This window comes from Pseudochaenichthys georgianus, chromosome 13, assembly GCF_902827115.2.
Source record: "Pseudochaenichthys georgianus chromosome 13, fPseGeo1.2, whole genome shotgun sequence".
Taxonomy (NCBI): Eukaryota; Metazoa; Chordata; class Actinopteri; order Perciformes; family Channichthyidae; genus Pseudochaenichthys; species Pseudochaenichthys georgianus.
The window spans coordinates 9286967-9308527 of record NC_047515.1 but is presented as its reverse complement, the minus strand read 5'-3'; the positions used below and the strand labels follow the sequence as shown (position 1 = coordinate 9308527).

At 41.3% G+C, this 21561-nt stretch overlaps 2 protein-coding genes across 5 annotated transcripts in view; both read left to right on the top strand.

The window, feature by feature from the left end:
* The window catches only part of tnfaip1 (tumor necrosis factor, alpha-induced protein 1 (endothelial)), a 31861-nt gene extending 25253 nt beyond the window's left edge, over window positions 1–6608 (top strand). The window contains exon 7 of the mRNA XM_034097991.2: window positions 5857–6608. Within this exon, the coding sequence (XP_033953882.1) occupies window positions 5857–6087 (231 nt within the window). The 3' untranslated portion in view covers window positions 6088–6608. The remainder of the gene's footprint in view (window positions 1–5856) is intronic.
* Window positions 6609–11289: 4681 nt separating this feature from the next.
* Window positions 11290–21561, top strand: part of sgsm2 (small G protein signaling modulator 2) — a 94261-nt gene continuing 83989 nt past the window's right edge. For all 4 annotated transcript variants that reach the window (XM_034097880.1, XM_034097879.1, XM_034097878.1 and 1 more), the window contains exon 1: window positions 11290–11493. In XM_034097880.1, the coding sequence (XP_033953771.1) occupies window positions 11434–11493 (60 nt within the window). In that variant the 5' untranslated portion in view covers window positions 11290–11433. The remainder of the gene's footprint in view (window positions 11494–21561) is intronic.

The window sequence follows — 21561 nt, the reverse complement described above, 5'->3', positions numbered from 1 at the left end:
GCAAGAGTCACAAACTGGAGCAAATCTGGCACATATGTACACTACAGTGGAAGCTTACCTACAATGGCTTTATACATTAATAAAAACCAATGCTGCATCCTACACATACTAAGTGAGGACCATCCAGTTAGGCTATACAGTTTGCAATGATTCCTATAGGGTGCATTTGATATATAACGCAGTGCAGCATGGTAGAGTGGGTCAAGTTTGGCCAAAACAGTGGGACAGGCAAATCTATAAATTGTATCACCGTAGTCCAGCTGGGACAGGAATAAGCCAGAGACCAACCTTTTACGGGATGAAATTGAAAAGCAACATTTAAGTCTGTAAAGCCCCTGTCACACTGTCCCGAAATTGACACCCGATGGACACACGATAAAGGAAATGTTCAAATTCGGCTGTGATCGTAGCAACATCGGGCCATTCGTGAGGGCATCTAAGCCATCGTATGACCGCCGGTGGAGTTTCTCAGGCTCCGGCAGCAACTTCGTGAGCGGCAACTTCGTAAGGCACTCGTGAGGGCATCTTGTCAAATCGTGTCATCTTCGTGTTATCAAGCAAGAGTAAACCCTCTCCTAAAGAAACCCACTCTCAACCCGTCTGATGTTATAAACTACAGGCCTGTCTCTCTCCTCCCGTTCCTGTCTAAAACACTTGAACGCGCTGTCTTTAGACAACTCTCCTGTTATCTCCATCAGAACAACCTTCTGGATCCGCACCAGTCTGGTTTCAAGGCAGGTCACTCCACAGAAACTGCTCTCATTGCTGTCACTGAGGAACTGCACACTGCCAAAGCAGCATCCCTCTCCTCTGTCATCATCCTTTTGGACCTGTCTGCTGCATTCGACACGGTGAACCATCAGATCCTCCTTCGCACTCTCCAAGAACTTGGAGTTTCAGGCTCTGTACTTTCCCTCCTCACCTCATACCTCAAAGACCGTACCTACAGGGTAACTTGGAGAGGGTCCGAGTCCGACCCTTGTCAATTAACTACAGGGGTCCTTCAGGGCTCTGTTCTTGGTCCCCTCCTCTTCTCCCTGTACACAAACTCGCTCGGATCAGTCATTAGCCCGCATGGTTTTTCATACCACTGCTACGCTGACGACACCCAATTAATTCTGTCCTTCCCCGCTCAGAGACCCAGGTCGTCGCACGCATCTCTGCTTGTCTAGCTGACATCTCTCAGTGGATGTCTGCTCATCACCTCAAGCTCAACCTTGACAAGACTGAACTACTTTCCCTTCCGGGAAAAGATTGTCCCACTCTTGACCTGACTATCAACATCGGCACCTCTGTTGTTTCCCCGACCCAGACTGCAAGGAATCTGGGTGTGATCCTAGATAACAAACTGTCCTTCACTGCAAACATCGCTGCTACAACCCGCTGCTGCAGATACACGCTTTACAACATCAGGAAGATACGTCCCCAGCTGACCCAGAAAGCCACGCAGGTTCTGGTCCAGGCTCTCGTCATCTCACGCCTAGACTACTGCAACTCCCTCCTGGCTGGTCTACCTGCATATGCCATCCGACCTCTGCAGCTCATCCAGAATGCAGCGGCTCGTCTGGTCTTCAACCTTCCTAAATTTTCCCATTCTACTCCGCTCCCTTCATTGGCTTCCGGTAACTGCTAGAATTCACTTCAAGACACTGGTACTTGCGTACCATGCTGCGAATGGATCTGGCCCTTCCTACATCCAGGACATGGTTAAACTGTACACCCCAGCGCGTGCACTACGCTCTGCATCAGCCAAACGACTCGCTGCACCCTCGCTGCGAGGGGGACCCAAGTTCCCATCAGCAAAAACACGTGAGTTTGCTATCCTGGCTCCAAAATGGTGGAATGAGCTCCCCATTGACATCAGGACAGCAGAAAGCCTGCACATCTTCCGGCGCAGACTGAAAACTCATCTCTTTCGACTCCATCTTGAGCGATAGAATTACTAACAAAGAACTGCTAACAGAGCACTTATATACTAATAAAGGACTGGCTTATCTAAAGCCAGTTGAGTAGCACTTGAAATGCTTGGCTCTATGAAACCTGATGTACTTATATGATTCTGTTTTCTTCAAGGTTGTGTCTTCCTGGTCGAATGTACTTATTGTAAGTCGCTTTGGATAAAAGCGTCAGCTAAATGTAATGTAATGTTATCATTAGGGCCGGGACTTTAACGCGTTAATTAAGATTAATTAATTACACAAAAATTAACGCGTTAAAACAATTAACGCATTTTAATCGCACTTATTTTTGCACAGCGGAACGTTTCTCACTGGATGAGTTTCAGGCGTACCGATTATACTGGAGCACCAACTAACGTTCATGACTTCAGCATGGGACTTCAAACAACAACAAACCACGGTGAACAATAGTCAAACATGAATGAACAAGCTGATGAGACCGCTTTGGTCGGCCCCGTGGATGGGACATTTTGTTTAAAAAAATGGACGGATGGAAGCGTCGATAAGAGCACGGTTGTGTGCAAATTATGCAAAAAAGAATTTGCATATCACCGCAGCACATCAAGCCTAAAGTATCACCTAAATGCAAAGCATGTAGCAGCTAGCGTGGACGTTAGCCCGACTCCGAGTGCAAGGAACCACACCCTGACCCAACCCACACTCAACCAGATGACTGGTTTCAGGGCCAGGATAAGTAAGTCCACATCTGAGAAAATAACCAACTCCCTGGCTCACTGGATTGCACTCCACTGTAGACCACTTGGAGTAAAATCCATGTGAAAATTGCTTCTCACTGTTCTCAGGTCAAATATGTATATTTGATAAAAAAATGCGATTAATTTCGATTAATTAATTACAAAGCCTCTAATTAATTAGATTAATTTTTTTAATCGAGTCCCGGCTCTAGTTATCATCGGTGCATTCGCCCTCACTCTGATCGGGGCGAATGCCCGATGGCACCGATGATAACAAGATGCCCTCACGATGGCCTTACGAAGGGCAAAATGGACACACGAATTCAACACGAAAATGAACCTTCTCAAGGTCCTTCGGCAATTTTTTGGCATGCCAAAGATTTTGGCACCGCTCACAAAGTTGCTGCCGGAGCCTGAGAAATTCCACCGGCGGTCATACGATGGCTTAAAATGCCCTCACGAATGGCCCGATGTTGCTACGATCAGAGCCGAATTTGAACATTTCCTTTATCGTGTGTCCATCGGGTTGTTTTATTGCACAACAAAATCATGTAAACATATTATGTAAATAACCCAATTTGTGTTCTGTGAAACTAAAAAGGATATAATATATTATTTTGAAGGCGAGTTGACAGGAAGTTGTTGTTGCTATGGAAACAACATTAAGGAGAAAACTTAATATATTCTACATATAAAGTAAAGAACAAAGTCTGAACATATCAGTACAGTATCATAGTACTTTAACATGTTTGTGTTACTTTCGTTGCAGTTGTAAGTCTTAAATGTAATGTAAATGTTGCCTTCGTGTGTGGTTCGGGGCCATCTTCGTGCGAAATTCACAATTCAATATTTGTGTGTCGATCGGGTGTAAATTTCGGGACAGTGTGACATGGGCTTAAAGGAAGCCAAGAGTGAATTTCAATTTCTTAGTTAGAACTTCAATGTGGTGTTTAAAGTTTAGATTTCTGTCCAACCCAAATATTTGTATGTATCGACAAACTCAACAGAGACGCCATCAAGGGTGTCAATAGAGAGGCAAGAGGACGCTGACTTGGGAGCATTTCTTTGGTTTTCTTACTGTTCAATAGCAGTTTCGAATCAATCGAATGAAGGACAGAGCCCTGTAGTTTCTCAGCAGTGTATATTGCAACACCACCAGCTCTGCCCTTACGATCCGTTCTGAATACATTATATCCATCAATGTGAATAACAGTGTCAGTGACAGACGGTTTTAACCAGTTTTCAGAAACTACAACAATATCAGGTTTAGCAACTTAAAACCAGGTCTTTAATGGAGACATTTTGAAAGTTTTTGTCACTTCATGCCCTCAGGAGGCATTCTCTAATTTTTTTATTTTTCAACGTAGAAGAGGTTTTCCTACGTTTTTCACAAAAAATGATGTCCAAGGAGTGTAGGGTTTGGGAATTATGGCAGTTTAAAAAAGACGAATTTCAAGCTGTCCTCCACTCTGTTTTGAGATCAAAGCACTCTAGCTGAAAGTACAGTTGCAAGAAAAAGTATGTGAACCCTTTGGAATTACCTGGATTTCTGCATAAGTTGGTCATAAAATGTGTTCTGATCTTCATCTAAGTCACAACAATAGACAAACGCAGTGGACGGGTGGCGCAGTGGTCTGTGCGTTTGATCATCAGATCAAGGGGGCGTTGGGGAACTCCAGTTCGAAACCCACTCCCGCCCCACTGCGTCAGGCCGTTGTGTCCTTGGGCAAGACACTTCACCCGAATTTGCTCCTGTGGGTATTGTCCACAGTAGATGACCATTACATGTATGATCTGTATGTGTAATGTGTATTTGTAAAGTGCTTTGAGAGTCTTTGATAAAGCGCTATAATAAATATAAGGATTATTATTATTATTACAGTCTGCTTAAACTAATACCACACAAACAATGATATGTTTTCATGTTTTTATTGAACACACCATGTATACATTCACAGTGCAGGGTGGAAAAAGTATGTGAACCCCTAGGCTAAAGACTTCTTCAAGAGCTAATTGGAGTCAGGAGTCAGCCAACCTGGAGTCCAATCAATGAGACGAGATTGGAGGTGTTGGTTAAAGCTGCCCTGCCCTATAAAAAATACACACCAGTTTTGAATTTGCTATTCTTAAGAAGCATTGCCAGATGTGAACCATGCCTCGCACAAAAGAGCTCTCAGAAGACCTACGATTAAGAATTGTTGACTTGCATAAAGCTGGAAAGGGTTACAAAAGTATCTCTAAAAGCCTTGATGCTCATCAGTCCACGGTAAGACAAGTTGTCTATAAATGAAGAAAGTTCAGCACTGTTGCTACTCTCCCTAGGAGTGGCCGTCCTGTAAAGATGACTGCAAGAGCACAGCGCAGAATGCTCAGTGAGGTGAAATCTCTGGCACATGCTAACATCTCTGTTGACGAATCTACGATACGTAAAACACTGAACAAGAATGGAGTTCATGGGAGGACACCACGGAGGAAGCCACTGCTGTCCAGAAAAAACATTGCTACACGTTTGAAGTTTGCAAAAGAGCACCTGGATGTTCCACAGCACTACTGGCAAAATATTCTGTGGACAGATGAAACCAAAGTTGAGTTGTTTGGAAGGAACACACAACGCTATGTGTGGAGAATCCAAAGGGTTCACATACTTTTTCTTGCAACTGTATGTGGAAGGAGAAGCATTTGGCGCATGGTGTAGGTAAAAAAGGATTGAAAGGTTCCTCCCATTGAGTTACATGTTAAAAAAGAGTATAGCAAGCTGAACATTTTGAAAAAGTTAAAAGTTTCCCATCATGTGCTGAAAAGGCTGAATAGTTTGATATTTGAATGGTTTCAGTAGCTGAAGTTATCCGACGGCAAAATATTGGTTGAAATAATAAGAAGAAGAAGATATAAAGATTTGAAGAACTATAGTGGAATGCTATTGCACAGCATTCACACTAATAAAGAACAGCATGTTTGAATATTCCTTATTTTGGCTGGACCCAGAGATACATTGTATGCCCTTGATCTTGATGCCTAGTGTAAAAGTTCCTTAAAAATGTCTCCTTTGTTTATCTTGGCAATGGAGTCATGAGAAAATGTGGATGTGACTTTTTCTGGTCATTTATGTCTACTAGCACCACAATGTTTCTGGGTCACCATGTAGTTTGCTTGGCCTGCAGGCATGTGTGTATATTAAATACATTTTTCACTTCCTACCTTAGGTGGAGTTCCCTGAAGCGCGAATCTACGAGGAGACCCTGAACACCTTGCTTTACGAGACAATGCCTCTTCCCGACAACTCTTTGCTGGAGGCCACGCGGCGGAGCTACACCAGCTGCGGATCTCACAGTGAGGAAGAGGAGGGGCCCGGGGGAGCGGAGCTTCGCGAGCGTGTCCGTCGAATCCACATCAAGAGGTACAGCACGTACGAAGAGCGGCCCATGGGACACTGAAGCCCGGGAGCACGAGCGGCTGGACAGATTTCACATTGATGGTGAACATTCAGAGATGGAATCTGACGACCCTCACACGTTTCTCCTTTGAATAGTTTTCTTTACCACTATCTAAAGAACATGATGAAAGTGCATCTGACATTTTACTCTAGATAGTTGTGGTGTTGTCTGCTCTGTCCATCATCATTTTACGAAGTGTTATCAGAGGATTCAGAGCAACTACTTTAAATACCTAGGGAACTGTAGTTTATTTTAAATTAAATAGAGATTAATAGGGAGGAAAAATCACTGATATGCACTATTTCTACGAAGAAATATTGTAACAATCATAGCACTTACACTCTGAATCAGCAGGAGCATGTTTCATATTTATAGATTGTATTTTTCATACATACAAAAAAAGAGCCTGTTTTCCAAAAAATTATCTGTTTTTCCAGAATTAGAGTCTAACATGTTTTAATGCAGTTTACCATATTGCCTTTTTTCCAGCTGTGAAGATAAAAGTTCTTGTTATTCAACTACATTTTGTCCTGGGTATGTTTTTAGAAGGCAGGTATAATGAACTATGTACAAATGAAGGATCCCCCGTTTACGTCGTTAATAGTAACCATTACTATTTCTGTCCTTTTTGATATACTGATATTAATGGCAAGCACGGTTTAATGTACAGGTCCCAGAAATGTAATTCAAAGTGTCTAACAACATAGTGAAAGTGACCATATCATGCTTTTTGAGGGTTTTCCTTACTACATCTTTAAGTGGTTGACCAATCACACCATTTTCGTTTCATTTAATCGTTTATTTGAAGAGGGACAGTGCACACGATGAACATTTAAAACAAATAATGATTTAAAACGTAAACATGCCAGATTTGAGCTTTGAGCTAATTTCCATCCGTAGTCCCTCACATACAACATTTAAGAACCTGACATTTATATACATAGCAAAAATAAATACATGATATGCAGAAAGAGCATGAGCAGCATATACAAGTATTTACCACATGGCAGTACAATGTAGCAGCTACAATATATAAAGTGCAAGAGGAGATACAAGAGCTACATCAAGTGCAAGAGGAGATACAAGAGATACATCAAGTGCAAGAGGAGATACAAGAGATACATCAAGTGCAAGAGGAGATACAAGAGATACATCAAGTGCAAGAGGAGATACAAGAGATACATCAAGTGCAAGAGGAGATACGAGAGATACATCAAGTGCAAGAGGAGATACGAGAGATACATCAAGTGCAAGAGGAGATACGAGAGCTACATCAAGTGCAAGAGGAGATACAAGAGATACATCAAGTGCAAGAGGAGATACAAGAGATACATCAAGTGCAAGAGGAGATACAAGAGATACATCAAGTGCAAGAGGAGATACAAGAGCTACATCAAGTGCAAGAGGAGATACAAGAGCTACATCAAGTGCAAGAGGAGATACAAGAGCTACATCAAGTGCAAGAGGAGATACAAGAGATACATCAAGTGCAAGAGGAGATACAAGAGATACATCAAGTGCAAGAGGAGATACAAGAGCTACATCAAGTGCAAGAGGAGATACAAGAGCTACATCAAGTGCAAGAGGAGATACAAGAGATACATCAAGTGCAAGAGGAGATACAAGAGATACATCAAGTGCAAGAGGAGATACAAGAGCTACATCAAGTGCAAGAGGAGATACAAGAGATACATCAAGTGCAAGAGGAGATACCCAGGGCAGCCCCTCCCTACAGGCCAATCACTCAGGCTGCATGGGGCCCCGCCTTGCGCAGGGGGCCCCGCCCAGAGGGCCTCAGCTGCTGTGCGCAGTTCTCCGCTCAGTTCTCCATGCACCCCCCGCGAGAGGGAGAGGTGACAAGGGGAGCACGTCTGTAACCCGACACCGTTGCAATGAACATGAAGAAACTAGCGCATCACTCGAAGGTGGGATATTGTATGAGTCAAATGTACAACTTGCGAATGTTGTAAAAGTCAAATTGCCAATTGCCATATTAAAACATCAGCTGCAATTCACGACATGAAGAAGGCGGTCTCTGCATAGCATAGGCTAATGGAGATGCAGTTATTTCCAGCATTCTTTATTTACCATTCATTCAAGTATGTGATGCCTTTTATCTGCTAATGTACAGGAGGAAGAGTGATGCACTGTCTGTCTAGTTGGCTTACATAACAGTTAAAGTTTACAGCCTAAAAAACATGGAGCATTTTTTCCCCTTTTATTCATTTTTATGTCAATTTGCACATTTCATGGTGATGCTCAGGCTCTCCCCTTAACTCCTAACAGTCATCATCATGGTGACGCTCAGGCTCTCCCCTTAACTCCTAACAGTCATCATCATGTCAACCACAACACAGAGAAATACTGATAGAAATGTGTGAGTAGTTGTTGATACATTGCTGACAGAGGGAACTACATTTTAAAACAGATTTAAGAAATATCCGTTTTTGAGCTCGTCATAAGCATGTTTTGCCTTGACTATATTACAACTATATTATAGTAAAATAATATAGTATTTATATTATTGAATTGATTATTATTATTAGTAGAATTTTATTTGCAATAATTATATTTTAATCTTTTTGAGGCTAGTATTTGGCAGGAAATGCAGACGTATTCACCTGTAAACGCATACTGAACGACATACATGCACATTTTTCCTCACTGTATAAAAAAGTAATTGTGTTGATAATAATAATAATAATAAACAGGAATTATATTTGCAAAGTAGCCTACTTTGTTTCCAAAAAATGTGTTTTCACTCCTGTCGGTTTGGGGGGGGGGGGCGGCCTCATCTCACACTGTCGCTTGGGGCCCCAAGTTGGCCAAGGGCGGCCCTGGAGATACCCCTGTATTAAAGTGCATTTAGCGGTGATTGCCCGTTTGTTTGTTTCTCAACCATTCTTTTAGTTGACCTTTTTAAAACTGTTCAACGTGGGACAATCCCGTAACTCAGTTGGGAGGCTATTCCACAATGAGCTGCCCTTAAAACCCTCTATGGCATACTGTTGCCCTCAGGCAACAAACCACTTTTTTCGACCTCACACTGGCCCTCTAAATATTTTTATTTTTTTAAATATACACAATGTCACCTGACATGCTGGTGTCCAATAAAATGAGGGAATTATATGGGTGTGGCATTTTGTCTGGGGGTGGAGCAGTCCTTTCTGCAAGCAAAGCTGCAGGGGACTCAGGGCCACCACTTGGTAAGATACATTTAACTTTTTAACATATTAGAAATGTACACAACTTAAAATAAAAAATACATGCATGTGCATGAATACGTAAAGAAGTATATTTGATTGTTTAAAGACTTATGTATTTATTAATTAGCTAAAACTATGTTTTGTTGTTCGTTGCCTCAGGGCAACACTGTGCCACTCGACCACTTTTTTCCAGGCAATATCATACAAGTGTGCAAATGTGCTCAGCTGTGATAAACCTAATCAATGTTTTTACATCTACTGATATTTACAGGAAATGGACCCCAAAACCTGTTATGGGCAGAAGGGACACGATCAGGCTCTGACAATGAGGACAGTGAAGGTCAAGATAGGGTTAGGCACACAGACACACACATAGACACACACACACACACACACACACACACACACACACACACACACACACACACACACAAAGAAAACCTTTTGAATTCATATAGAGTTGTTTTTTCTATTTCTTCTGAATTGTAGAAATCCTTGGTGTTTCAATACCCTCGTAGCACATTGTTGCCCTGAGGCAACAAACCAACCCCTGGTTGAGGGGTGTGGGGGGGTCACATTTTATATTTGATATAATATCAGGGACCCCTAAGCTCCTAAAACACATGGTAAAACATTTTGTTCCTCCCAAAATAAAAAGTCATAGAGGGTTAATTGATAGAACATTTTGTCCAAAAGTGGTCCGTCTACTCGTGGACTTCACAGTCTCCTTTTTCTCCACAGAGCCAGTCAGCTAACCAATCAGAGCAATGTATGAGACAAATAAAGCAATATGTCCTCTTTAAGAGGAATAAAACACGTTTTAGCTGAAAGGCTAGAGAATATAGGGATTAAATCTGTCAATGTAATCCCCCAAAACATGGTTTTAACTCTTAATTATTTATTTCTTTATATTATATGATATAAATACATGAAAAAAAACAAGCGAACCTCATACAATTTTTTCCCCTACATGAATACGGGGTTTTCTGCTAGGGTTTTTTCCTGAGAATTCCTTTTTTATCTCAGTTGGAATAAGATGCTTTAGGATTTCATAATAATTACATTGGAATCTGTATAATCTGTGAGGTTTTTAATATTATTACATAGCATTTAGCCGACGCTTGTATCCACAGTGATTTACAATAAGTGCAATAAACCATAACGATTCAAACTAAGGACAACAAGAACAGTGCTGACATACTTACTTAAAACAAGCAATATCATTGTAAGTAATGAGTAATATCAGTTTAATTTCTATAAACAGATTCTGCATATAAAGTTAGAATCTGTAGGCTACAGGACAGGATGTTGGTGACAAAAGAGAACTTTAGGGCACTTCTTTAAAGTGTAATGTTGAACTAAAAGACAAGGTTGAATGCATATGGGAACATGTCTTCTGATGGTTGCAGGTGCACCCTCAGCCCACATGGAGGCACAAGCAGGAGGTTTAATGACGGGGAGTCCACCAGAGGAGGTCACTCCGTATCATGTTGCTGTGACGTCTTCTATTGTGCAGTACCATACTTCTGAATGAAGTCATTAAAAATAAGGGAGCCTCATCTGAAGCGCAAATGCGGCGCACTAGCTCCCCCCCCCCAATTAAAGCATGTTCATACAATAATGAATACATTTGAAACCTTCTGCATGTATATAACCAACATGTCAATACATTTCAGTTGTAGATATTTTGTATCTATTCTTTATATAGTCTATTGTGTATTGCTTGGAGGGGGGGCACCAAATCATAATCTCGCCTGGGGCACCAAAATGTCTAGGGCCGCCCCCCCCGTTGACCGTTCACTAGCCCCCCCCCCCCCCCCCGTTGACCGTTCACTAGCCCCCCCCCCCCCCGCATTATAAAGGAGATGCTATACATAACTCTACAGGTTGGTGTGCTGATGCTGAGAGGCTGCAGGTTGGGGCGGGGTGGGATCAGGGTGGGATGCTGGGAGTTTTTTTGTCCTCCTCCATTGATCAGCACGGTGAGGAAGGCGGGTCTTCTGACGTTGCCGTGAAGCTGCTCGGTTGCGTCAGAGTCCAGCTGAGCGAAGGAAGAAGGAAACGAGGGATAAAAGGGAGAGCGGTTCTGAGAGCGAAAGGACCAGCGTCGTGTGCACCGCGGACGGACAGACGGGCAGACATGGAGGGCTCCACGGAGGAAGACTACAAACAGAAATTATTATGGAACGTCAAACGCGAGGTAGGCGCGAATTATTGACGCCCTGTCGAGCTCCTCATTCACGTTTTTACCGTTTCATTTGACGTTATTATTCACTTAAATCACGACGCGATTCTTGGAAGTGTTTTTCCCGGGGTTATCAGGGTCTACGTTGTTAGAGCTTAATTCAATTCAGTTTAAAAATGCAAGTTTCCCAAACTGGTTTTGAATAACTGTATCTAGCTAAAAATGCACCTACTTTTTGTATTAGTAGTATCTCTGTAGGCTACTAAGTATTTGGCAATCATTTCTCTATCTGATTCAGGTAAAAATGACAACAGGAATATTCCTTTAAAAATGTATAGGAATTATATGGTTACAATACACAAAAAACTAAAGCATTTACAAATAGGAAAATACATAAAAATAAATAGGAATGTTGGAATTTTCCTATATTATTCCATGCACCTAAATCTTACGTATCACCTAGGTGAGTAGCTACTATAAGTCAATTTGTAATCTGCCATAATTCATTAACATACATGTTACACAAGTTTTAATTGACCATATATCATCAAAATATGCTGTATTATCTCTTATGCATACCTGATGTGATTGCTGCATGAAATCGATTACATTCACTATATAAACATATTTTTTGTAAGATCCTAGCATCCATTTATAAGCTAGCTCTCAGGGCAGAAATCATCTAAAGTGTTACAGCGAGGCATCTTTTCAACATAGGTTGTATTGCTGTCTGTCTCAGTAACATCCACGGTGCCTCCGGCTTTTTGTTCCTGGTGATGAATTTCTCACATCTCTCCAGTGAGGAATAAATCAGTCCTCCTGTAACCTATCTACCCACTCCCATTGTATGCTGCCTTCACTGAAAGCTACAACTTTAAGGATTTTCCTGCACTGAAATGTTAGAGTAAATCAAAGACTGGATGTGACAAGGTGTGGCTCACTGCCTAGACCTAGTCTGAGTGATATGAGCATGGCGTTTCTGTCATTATTATGGTAAAGAAAGGTCAATGTAAAAATATCAAGCACAAAATCCCATATATGCGTTCTAATGAGTGTTTTCCATGCACGAAACACAAATCACCTGATTATTCTTCATTATTTCTTTTTATTGCTTCACTTAAACATATAATTGACTTATTGTAATCAGAATTTCATGTTTGGTGGTGAATGGTATCCAATGCATTCGTTATAACGTATATTTAGTGAATTGACACCACTGCAGCTTCTTTAAAATAAAGGAAAACCTGAGTCTCAGTGTGTCACCTGGAGGTAGACAAAGTAGTCAAAAATGTATTCAAGCATATTGAAAATGTACTGAAAAAAATTAAATTAAAACGTTAGTCATTGCTAGTAGGGTGTTTTTACAAATGTTCATCCAGTCATCTGTTCCTACAGGTTGATGCAGTTTGTCATTGTTTTGCGTATCTTCCTCTTACCATTTGAAATCAATTTATTTTTCCAAAGATGCATGTTCAATTTGATCTTTGGTGTCTTTATGTTGCTTGGGAAGTTCTCACTGTGTGACCATTAGACCTCTTTAATAGTTGAGAAATGCTGCCCATTAGCAAGCAAGCTATTGGGAGGGATTTCATTCTGATTGTTTATCGGGTGAAGTTGTAGTCAACCACACTTGAGTCAAATCAATGACACGTCCAAGTCAAGACAGTCCAAATGGGTGTTGAGGCCAGGCCAAGAACAACAACACTGATCGGCGCCTATTCAATATTTGTTTTATACTCATTAATATCATGTTTAGAGCCAACATTCATTTACACAAAATGCAGGATACATCACTTATTTATTTTTTCTTATTATTTGTCTTATTAGAATCCTTTCTGTCCTCCTCCAGACATCCCGCAGTCACCCACGGGTTTGGGACTTCAATAATTGAACCTTTTAAATCGTAGAGAATTAAGTTCTCAGGATGTGTCTGCTACTTCACCATCAGGGAAATAAGGAGGAACATACTTGGGTCACTGGGCCACTGGAAGCTGTGTATTGATGTTAAAACTACTTTGTGCGTCAGTTGGAGGTTTTGTAAGGTCTCCACAGCTTTGCATTTCACTTTAAAGGAGCCCTATTCTGCTAATTTTCAGGTTAATATTTGTATTTTGAGCCTCAAGTGTGACATGTCTCCATGCTTTAATGTTCAAAAGGCTCTTTATTTGTCTCATACTGCCTGTGCTGCAGCACCTCTTTTCACCCTCTGTCTGAAACCAGAGCCCAGTCTGCTCTGATTGGTTAGCTGGCCGGCTCTGTTGTGATTGGTCAACCGCTTCAAGATGTCCTGCTCCTTAGTCGATCACGTACAATTTGTTGGAGCGCTAGCTAGTGATGTCACTATGTTATGGAAGTTAACAAAGGAGATCAATCGAGGCGTGAACTCTGGGATTTTAGCCTTTGAGACCATTTACATGCTCAACACATAACACACTACAGTAGAGGGAAAACCCAGAAAAAAGCATAATATGGCCTCTTTAAGATTATTTAAAGTATAATGTCTTTGTTGTCATGTGTTGTGCAATTTTCCCATTTGTTTCACATGCTTTTTATCGTCCTTTGTTCTAGAACAGTGATTCATGATAGCATCATAGCTGGATGTTAGCGGCCACAGCGGCAGCGGTTAGATGTATCCAGGCAGAAGTTGTGATACATTGGCATTTTACATTTAGAAAGGCCTCCAGTGTTTCCCACAGATCTGAAATATACTTGGGGGGGTGGTGGTAGCGGGGGGGGGGGTTGAGGTGACGTGCAACAACATTAACATTAACCTTTCTGTTGGTCGCTTGTTAGCAGACCCTTCACGCGATGGCAGAGCGAACAGGTACAGGCAGGGCCCATAATGATAGCCCTATAGTTTAAATCTACTACCCACACATGAACATATGGAAATTTGTTACTATTTAAAAAAAATTAATGTATTTAATCTATTTATAAATGTATTTAGGAACCTATCCATGTGATTTTTAGTGGGGGTCAACCTCAAATCCTCTAAGGGGGTCCAGGAGCATGCCCCCCGGTAAGATTTTATTTTTATTTTGGAGTTAAATGCATCAATCTGGTGCATTTTGAGGGGAAAATAAAGAGACTAGATCTATGGAAACACCTATATTAAACAGAACTGTATACATTTCAATAATCATAAAATCATGGCCATATAACCAATATAACATACCATTTCCAATATGAAAAAAACACTGAAACTTGTTTATTAATTTATTTTTGGTTCATTTATAGTTGTGAGTGTGTCTGTGCTCCTGAATCAGCCTGTCTCCCTCCTCTCACCCCTGCTCCTCTTTGAGGCAGCAGCAAAGACTAGTTTTCTCTCAACAAGTTTTAAAAGTGTATCTTACCCTTTTTCACCTAGTTAACTTTTTATTTATTTATTCATGCATATTTTACTAATCACATTACATTTCATTTAGCTGACGCTTTTATCCAAAGCGACTTATAATGACCGATTACAGGGACATTCTCCCTCGAGTAACTAAGGACTAAGTGCCTTACTCAAGGGCACACTAGTGGTGGTGTGAACTCACAGCCTTCTGATCTTCAGCCCACCTCACTATCCATTAGACCAATCACTACCCTCTCAAATGGAAATATGTGTTTACATAAATGGTGACCACACCGTTTGAGACCCACTGAGAACTTAGACTAAGTTAACTATCTAAACACTCAGAGTCCTTTACCTCACCTGAGCTGAGGTTATCCCGAGCTTGAATGACACACAGAGACCAATCAAGGGCTTTGATTTATGATCTGTATGACAGTGGCCATGTCGGCAGGCCACATCATGTGGACAGCCAGTCACCCTGTGTGAGGCAGGCCACTTAACAGGCCAGAAGGAGGCGAGATCAGTGCAAGGGAGCGAGGGATCATTGTCCACAAGTTAATCGATCGCAGATGGCGTCGTGGTCAAGGACGAATAAAAAACAAAAAAAACAAAACAAACCTAAATGGGTCACGAAATATACTTGGGCGGCCGTTAATATACCATGGCGGCCCGCCCAAGTATAATCTATGTGTGGGAAACCCTGGCCATGGTTAAGCCCAATTATTGGAGACTCTGAAATATGACTTTTCTCTGTACATTAGATACTAGGGGTGTAACGGTACACGTACCCGTACCGAAATTATTCGGTACGGGCCCTTCGGTTCGGTACACGTGTGTACCGAAGTGTACCGAACAAATATAACTTTAAACGTAAAAAATTGAGAACGTGAACAACTTCTTGGAAGTAATCTCAGGTGCTGCGTCGCAGCATTCAGAGTAATTTGCTCCCATTGTGTTCAACGCGTCATAGAGTAAGTAATTTCATTGGACGAGCTGGTCAGAGGGATGCGTTCAAATGTAGTCAGTAATTTAAGGAACTGTCGAAATGGCGAACGCAGATAAAGTTGAGCTCGAAAATCCTCCAGCATCATTGAAGTCTCCGGTTGGGGAACATTTTGGTTTCGCAGTTACGTACAAGGATGACGGACAAATACAGGTGGACCGAACCAAAGCTGTTTGTCGGCATTGTTCAACTAAAATTGGTTACGCGGCTGGCAATACATCAAACTTGCACACTCATTTGAAAAGGCATCACCCGAACGTGAATATCACCGGTACCAAAAGACTGAAGTGCAAACCCAACTCCCGCTAGCATGTAAGCCTCCACCACTCGCAAAAACTTCAGACCGAGCCAAAGCTATTACAAACGGCAAATATCCTTATGTTGCCATGTTAACAAAGCGCTACCTGGCTGTATCTGCTACCTCTGTCCCTAGCGAGAGGGTGTTCTCCACGGCAGGAGACATTGTTAGTGCCAGCAGATCTGCCCTTTCGGCAAGCAATGTGGAAAAGTTCATTTTTCTTTAAAAAAACATGAAATGACAAGCAAGTCCTAATGTCAAGCTGGCTGCTTAGGTACTAGTACAGTACAGTACAAATACAGATTATTTCAGTTCATCGAAAAGCTGCACCTTAATGTTTATTTTATTATATTTTATATTTATTTGAGTGAATATTCATAGTTTAATAATAATTAAAAACCCAAAACTAATATTTTATGTTTTGTGAGTACTAGTACAGTAAAGTTCAAATACAGATTATTTCAGTTCATCGAAATGCTGCACCTTAATGTTTATTTTATTATATTTTGTATTTATTTGAGTGAATACATTATTCAGTTTAATAGTAATTAAAAAAAAAAATGTTATGTTTTGTGATAATTTTTTCTGCTGTACCGAAAACGTACCGAACCGAACCGTGACCTAAAAACCGAGGTACGTACCGAACCGAAATGTTTGTGAACCGTTACACCCCTATTAGATACGCTCAGAAACAATGTAGCTGATTAGGTGTCATGCTGAGATCAATTTGCTACATGAAGGAATTGCTGTTGCTTCTGAACCGTATTGTTCTATTTTCTTCCAAAGGTACTACATAGTCCAAAAATGCAACATTTTGCAAATCTGTATTCTGCGTATCCACCCCAAAAATCAATGATGTGATTGGCTATTGTTGATCGAGGAGATGCTAGTCAATGCCATCCGACATTTTAGGAAGAGCAAACTGGGCTGAGAGAGACTGGTTTGTGCAAAGCTCCTGGGTTAAGTTCCCTGTCTCTTGCAGCGGCACTCGGCTATCTCACTATTGCTTGGCAACTGAAAGCTTCAGCAGCTCCCTTAAGAAGAAGTAAAATTGCATTCGTTGGCTATTTAATATCATGTAAATGTGACGCTGTCAGGAGATCTCTTGTAAGTGCCTTCAATGCTGCCACCAGGACATTTTTCATTGAGAGGAGGGTGAAAGCAGCAGTCCACGCAAAGCTGAAATAATTGTGTTAGACAAGGAACAAGACGTGTATCTTCTGCTCTTGCGCAATACTGAATCTCTAATAGATGTTTAATGGTGTAACACTTTCCCATTCCAACGCATAGAGAATCCTCAGAATGTATTTCCCCAGATAATTTCTCGAACAGAAGTGTTACATTTAAAATGAGGAAGTAAATTATATATATATATAGTATATATATATTGCAGCTTCAAACATACAGTTTGAAAGTTATATCGCAAATGTGTCTATTTTAGGGATGTTCTCTTCTAGTTTAACTTTTTTTATTCTCATCTTTTCTTTATTGCAAAGTGTATTTAACATTGTGAATCCCTGTGTCTCAGTCATTTTGACTTGAATGTGATACAATTGATGTGTCACTCATGTTCAAGTGGGTGTTAAAGAAAGCACTCTTTCTCTGCAGTCGTGCTGTATTTTTGTGAGGTGTAAAAGTTCCATACACCCAAAGCACAAATGTGATAATGACACATTTATAGAGACCACCGGGATCCTGGTGTCAGAGTAATGTTAGACTGAAGGGATTGAAAGGATAGGACGTAAGGCCATGGTCGTAGAGCCTGAAAATGGTGGTGGAGACGAGCAAATAGGTGACATTGAAGATGAAGAGCATGATGTGAAGATGAAGTGAAAGTCGTGTTTACAGCTCCTCGTGGACCACCTCCAAATTGATAGAAAATCATCCATCCACAGACAAATAGTTTTTCAAAGAGCTATGCCGTTTGAGATGAAATCAAGCGTTGCCAATCCTTTTTAAACCCACATACACGCGACACACACGCGACGGAGTTTCTGCGATGTTCAATGCGGAGGAGAAGTGCGGCAAAATACCGGCGGAATAATAATAAACTTGTCGTGCGTAGAATGAGAGAGAGAGAGAGAGTTCACTTTAGTCTAAGTTATCTCAGTGGGACTCAAACGGTTTGATCGCAATTTATGTAAATTATTAGGATAAATGAAAAGCATTTTACTTTAAAATGTTTAAAAGTCTTCCCGGACCCCCCTAGAGGATATGATGTCCACCCATCAATTAAAACATGTTCATACAATACTAAATACATTTGAAGCCTTTTTATATAAACTGTCCACCATGTCAATAAGTTTCTCTTTTTGTAGTGTATTGTTCTTTTGTAGAGGTTTTTCATTGCCAGCTAAAATATTGCCTAGGGCAGCAAATTGGTCAGAACCAGCCCTGGTGTCATCCCCACAGCACCCCCCATTTGAAACATGTTCCCACGGCTATGCTTCTGCACTACGAGCCAGACCTATAAACTGCACTGAAAACCACTTTGTACTCTGGGTTAAAATGTTCATTTTCACACTATTTTCTTGAAGAGAAATTGATTCGACACAGGATATGGCTTTTTTGTGTGTGCAGCAGGTCAACAAGTGCATGCGAGACGAGTAAAAACAGGTTCTACTAACTCGTCCTTCAGAGTCTGCCATCACTGCAGCAGCGAAAAAACAAAAGGCTGATTCTCTTTTTCCCTAATTGTCTCAGAATAAATCACGCACCACAAATATGGTTATAATATCTTATCTATAATGAGTACTAGCTTTGATGACATTCGGTCTCAGTGAGCAATCTGTTGCACATTTCCAATATTTGCAGTATGTTCTCTCCAAGAGAGATTGTATGTCTTATTAGCCTCAGAAAAACAATCCTCCCTTTTGGCCGCAGGGAACACACAGTTGATGTTCTGTTGTTTGGCCCAGTCATGGACATAAGATGAAGGAAAAACAATTGTGTCCTTACATAAGTGACAGTTGGCTAATGAGCTCTTCCCTCCGTGCCTCCCAGAAACCATTAGCTTCAGGATTCGTAGAAGGGTTACAAAGTTAGCCAGCTCCACTGATCCGTTTGACATAAACCAACCACATCTTGTTATTACAGTGCCATCGCCAGAACTAGCCTGTGATTGAACGGCTGCAGCTGTTAATGAATGCCCACTTTTAGTGAAAGTAAATAAATGCAAGAGTCCGTATGGGAGGCTGTCACCATGTTGTTAAACAGTAAATTATCCGTCCTCCAAATCCTCAAATAATTTTGTAAACATTAGTTGCGGCAGCCAAAGAGGCAAATAACAGTGTCTACTGTTGGCAAGTTCATTGAGTTACAAAACATTATAATAACAAAGTTTAAGAGGCCCTATTAGGGCCTCTTAAACTTTGATTATGAGTCCTTACCCCAAGTGAAGGAGTTCAAGTATCTCGGGGTCTTGTTCTCGAGTGAGGGAACAATGGAGCGTGAGATGGGCCGGAGAATCGGAGCAGCGGGAGCGGTACTGCAGTCGCTTTACCGCACCGTTGTGACGAAAAGGGAGCTGAGCCGGAAGGCAAAGCTCTCTGTCTACCGGGCCATTTTCGTTCCTACCCTCACCTATGGTCATGAAGGATGGGTCATGACCGAAAGAACGAGATCGCGGATACAAGCGGCCGAGATGGGTTTCCTCCGCCGGGTGGCTGGTGTCTCCCTTAGGGATAAGGTGAGAAGTTCAGTCATCAGGGAGGGACTCGGAGTTGAGCCGCTCCTCCTTCGCGTCGAAAGAAGCCAGTTGAGGTGGTTCGGGCACCTAGTTAGGATGCCACCTGGGCGCCTCCCTAGGGAGGTGTTCCAGGCACGTCCAGCTGGGAAGAGACCAAGGGGTAGACCTAGGACCAGTTGGAGGGATTATATCTCTTCGCTGGCCTGGGAGCACCTTGGGATCCCCCAGTCAGAGCTGGTTGATGTCGCCAGGGAAAAGAAAGTTTGGGGCTCTCTGCTGGAACTGCTACCCCCGCGACCCGACCACGGATAAGCGGGAGAAGAGGGATGGATGGATGGAAGAGGCCCTATTATGTTTTTTGGGGGGTTCCCTTTCCTGTAGTGTGCTATATAGGTTTTTGTGCATGTAAACGCACATAACTGTAAGTGTAAGCTAATAGGCAAATGTTCTAACTGTTGTCCCATAGCCTGCAAATAATGTTGAATCCATAATCTCCCTCTGAAAAATGTGCTGGTGGGAACCTAATCTAACCTTTTAGTTTTGCAACTGTCTTTAATTTGCATCGCTGCCAGTCTGAATATTTTGTATGTCAAATTTATTTTTGTTACATCGTTATTCTCAAAGTGTATAAAGTCCTTAACCCTAACAATCTCTAGGCTAATACTGTCACAAGCATTTAACTGTCACTTTATTGCTCACCTAATATTATGCATTTTCTGTGACATCATATGTATGTTCCAATAGTCCTTAGAAACTGTGGGAATTGGATTATGTGTACACTAAGATTTACTAGATTTCCCACTCCAAAATATTCAAAAATATATCAAAAAGTGCCACATTGATGAACATAAACCAGATCTAAACCCTTGACAACCAGTACTAATGAAATGGGTCCATTACCAAACACAATCAATGAAATGTTACAGTCGCTCACAGCCAGGTGAAGGTATCGACCACTCTGACTCAGGCCCGCTGTGGATCACTTTACCTTGATTCATTGGTAGAGCTATAGCTGTAGGCACATTTATGGATGTAATCTCCCTGAAGGATGTGCTCAATCACAGGCTAAAAGACTAAAGAATGAAAAGCCAAAGTTATCCAGAGTTCTCTCTTACCTGAGTAATTTACCTATTTATAAACACCTTCCACTAATTAAACCCTTAAAGGTATTGGAAGTTAAGTGCAAATAGGCTTTCTACAGCAATTAAGAGTAAAGCATTTACTTTGGTTGGAATGTAGGGCTGCTCAATTAATCGTATTTTAATCGCAATTATGATTTTGGCTCGCAACGATTATGAAAACAACATAATTGTAATAAAACGATTATTATTTCTTTAATTTTTTATTTATTGGTTTTTCAGTTGAATTATACTTAAAGTTCAGGGTAATCAACTGTTAAAAACATACTGTTAAATTATTATTTTTTTCAATAAATGGATGTTTTCAAAGTAAAAATTCAAGTCAAATGACTTAGGCCACGCTGATGGACATGGGAAGCAATGTGCCAGAGTTGCCGTTTGAATTTTTTTTTGCCGGTCAACATGTCCGTTAAAGTTGAAATCTTCCGTACAAAATGAGAAAAGTGCCGGTCAAAGGTATTCATTGTTATTTATCGAGCTTTAAAACAAAAGTCTCTTTTCCTCTCCCTCTCCTGACAGCCCGTCTGTATCCGTCTCATGCAGCTGGCTGATCCAGTAATGTGTGTTTTGCTCCGCTCACCGGTCTGTCACAGCGGCGGAGCTGCAGGTGATCATAGA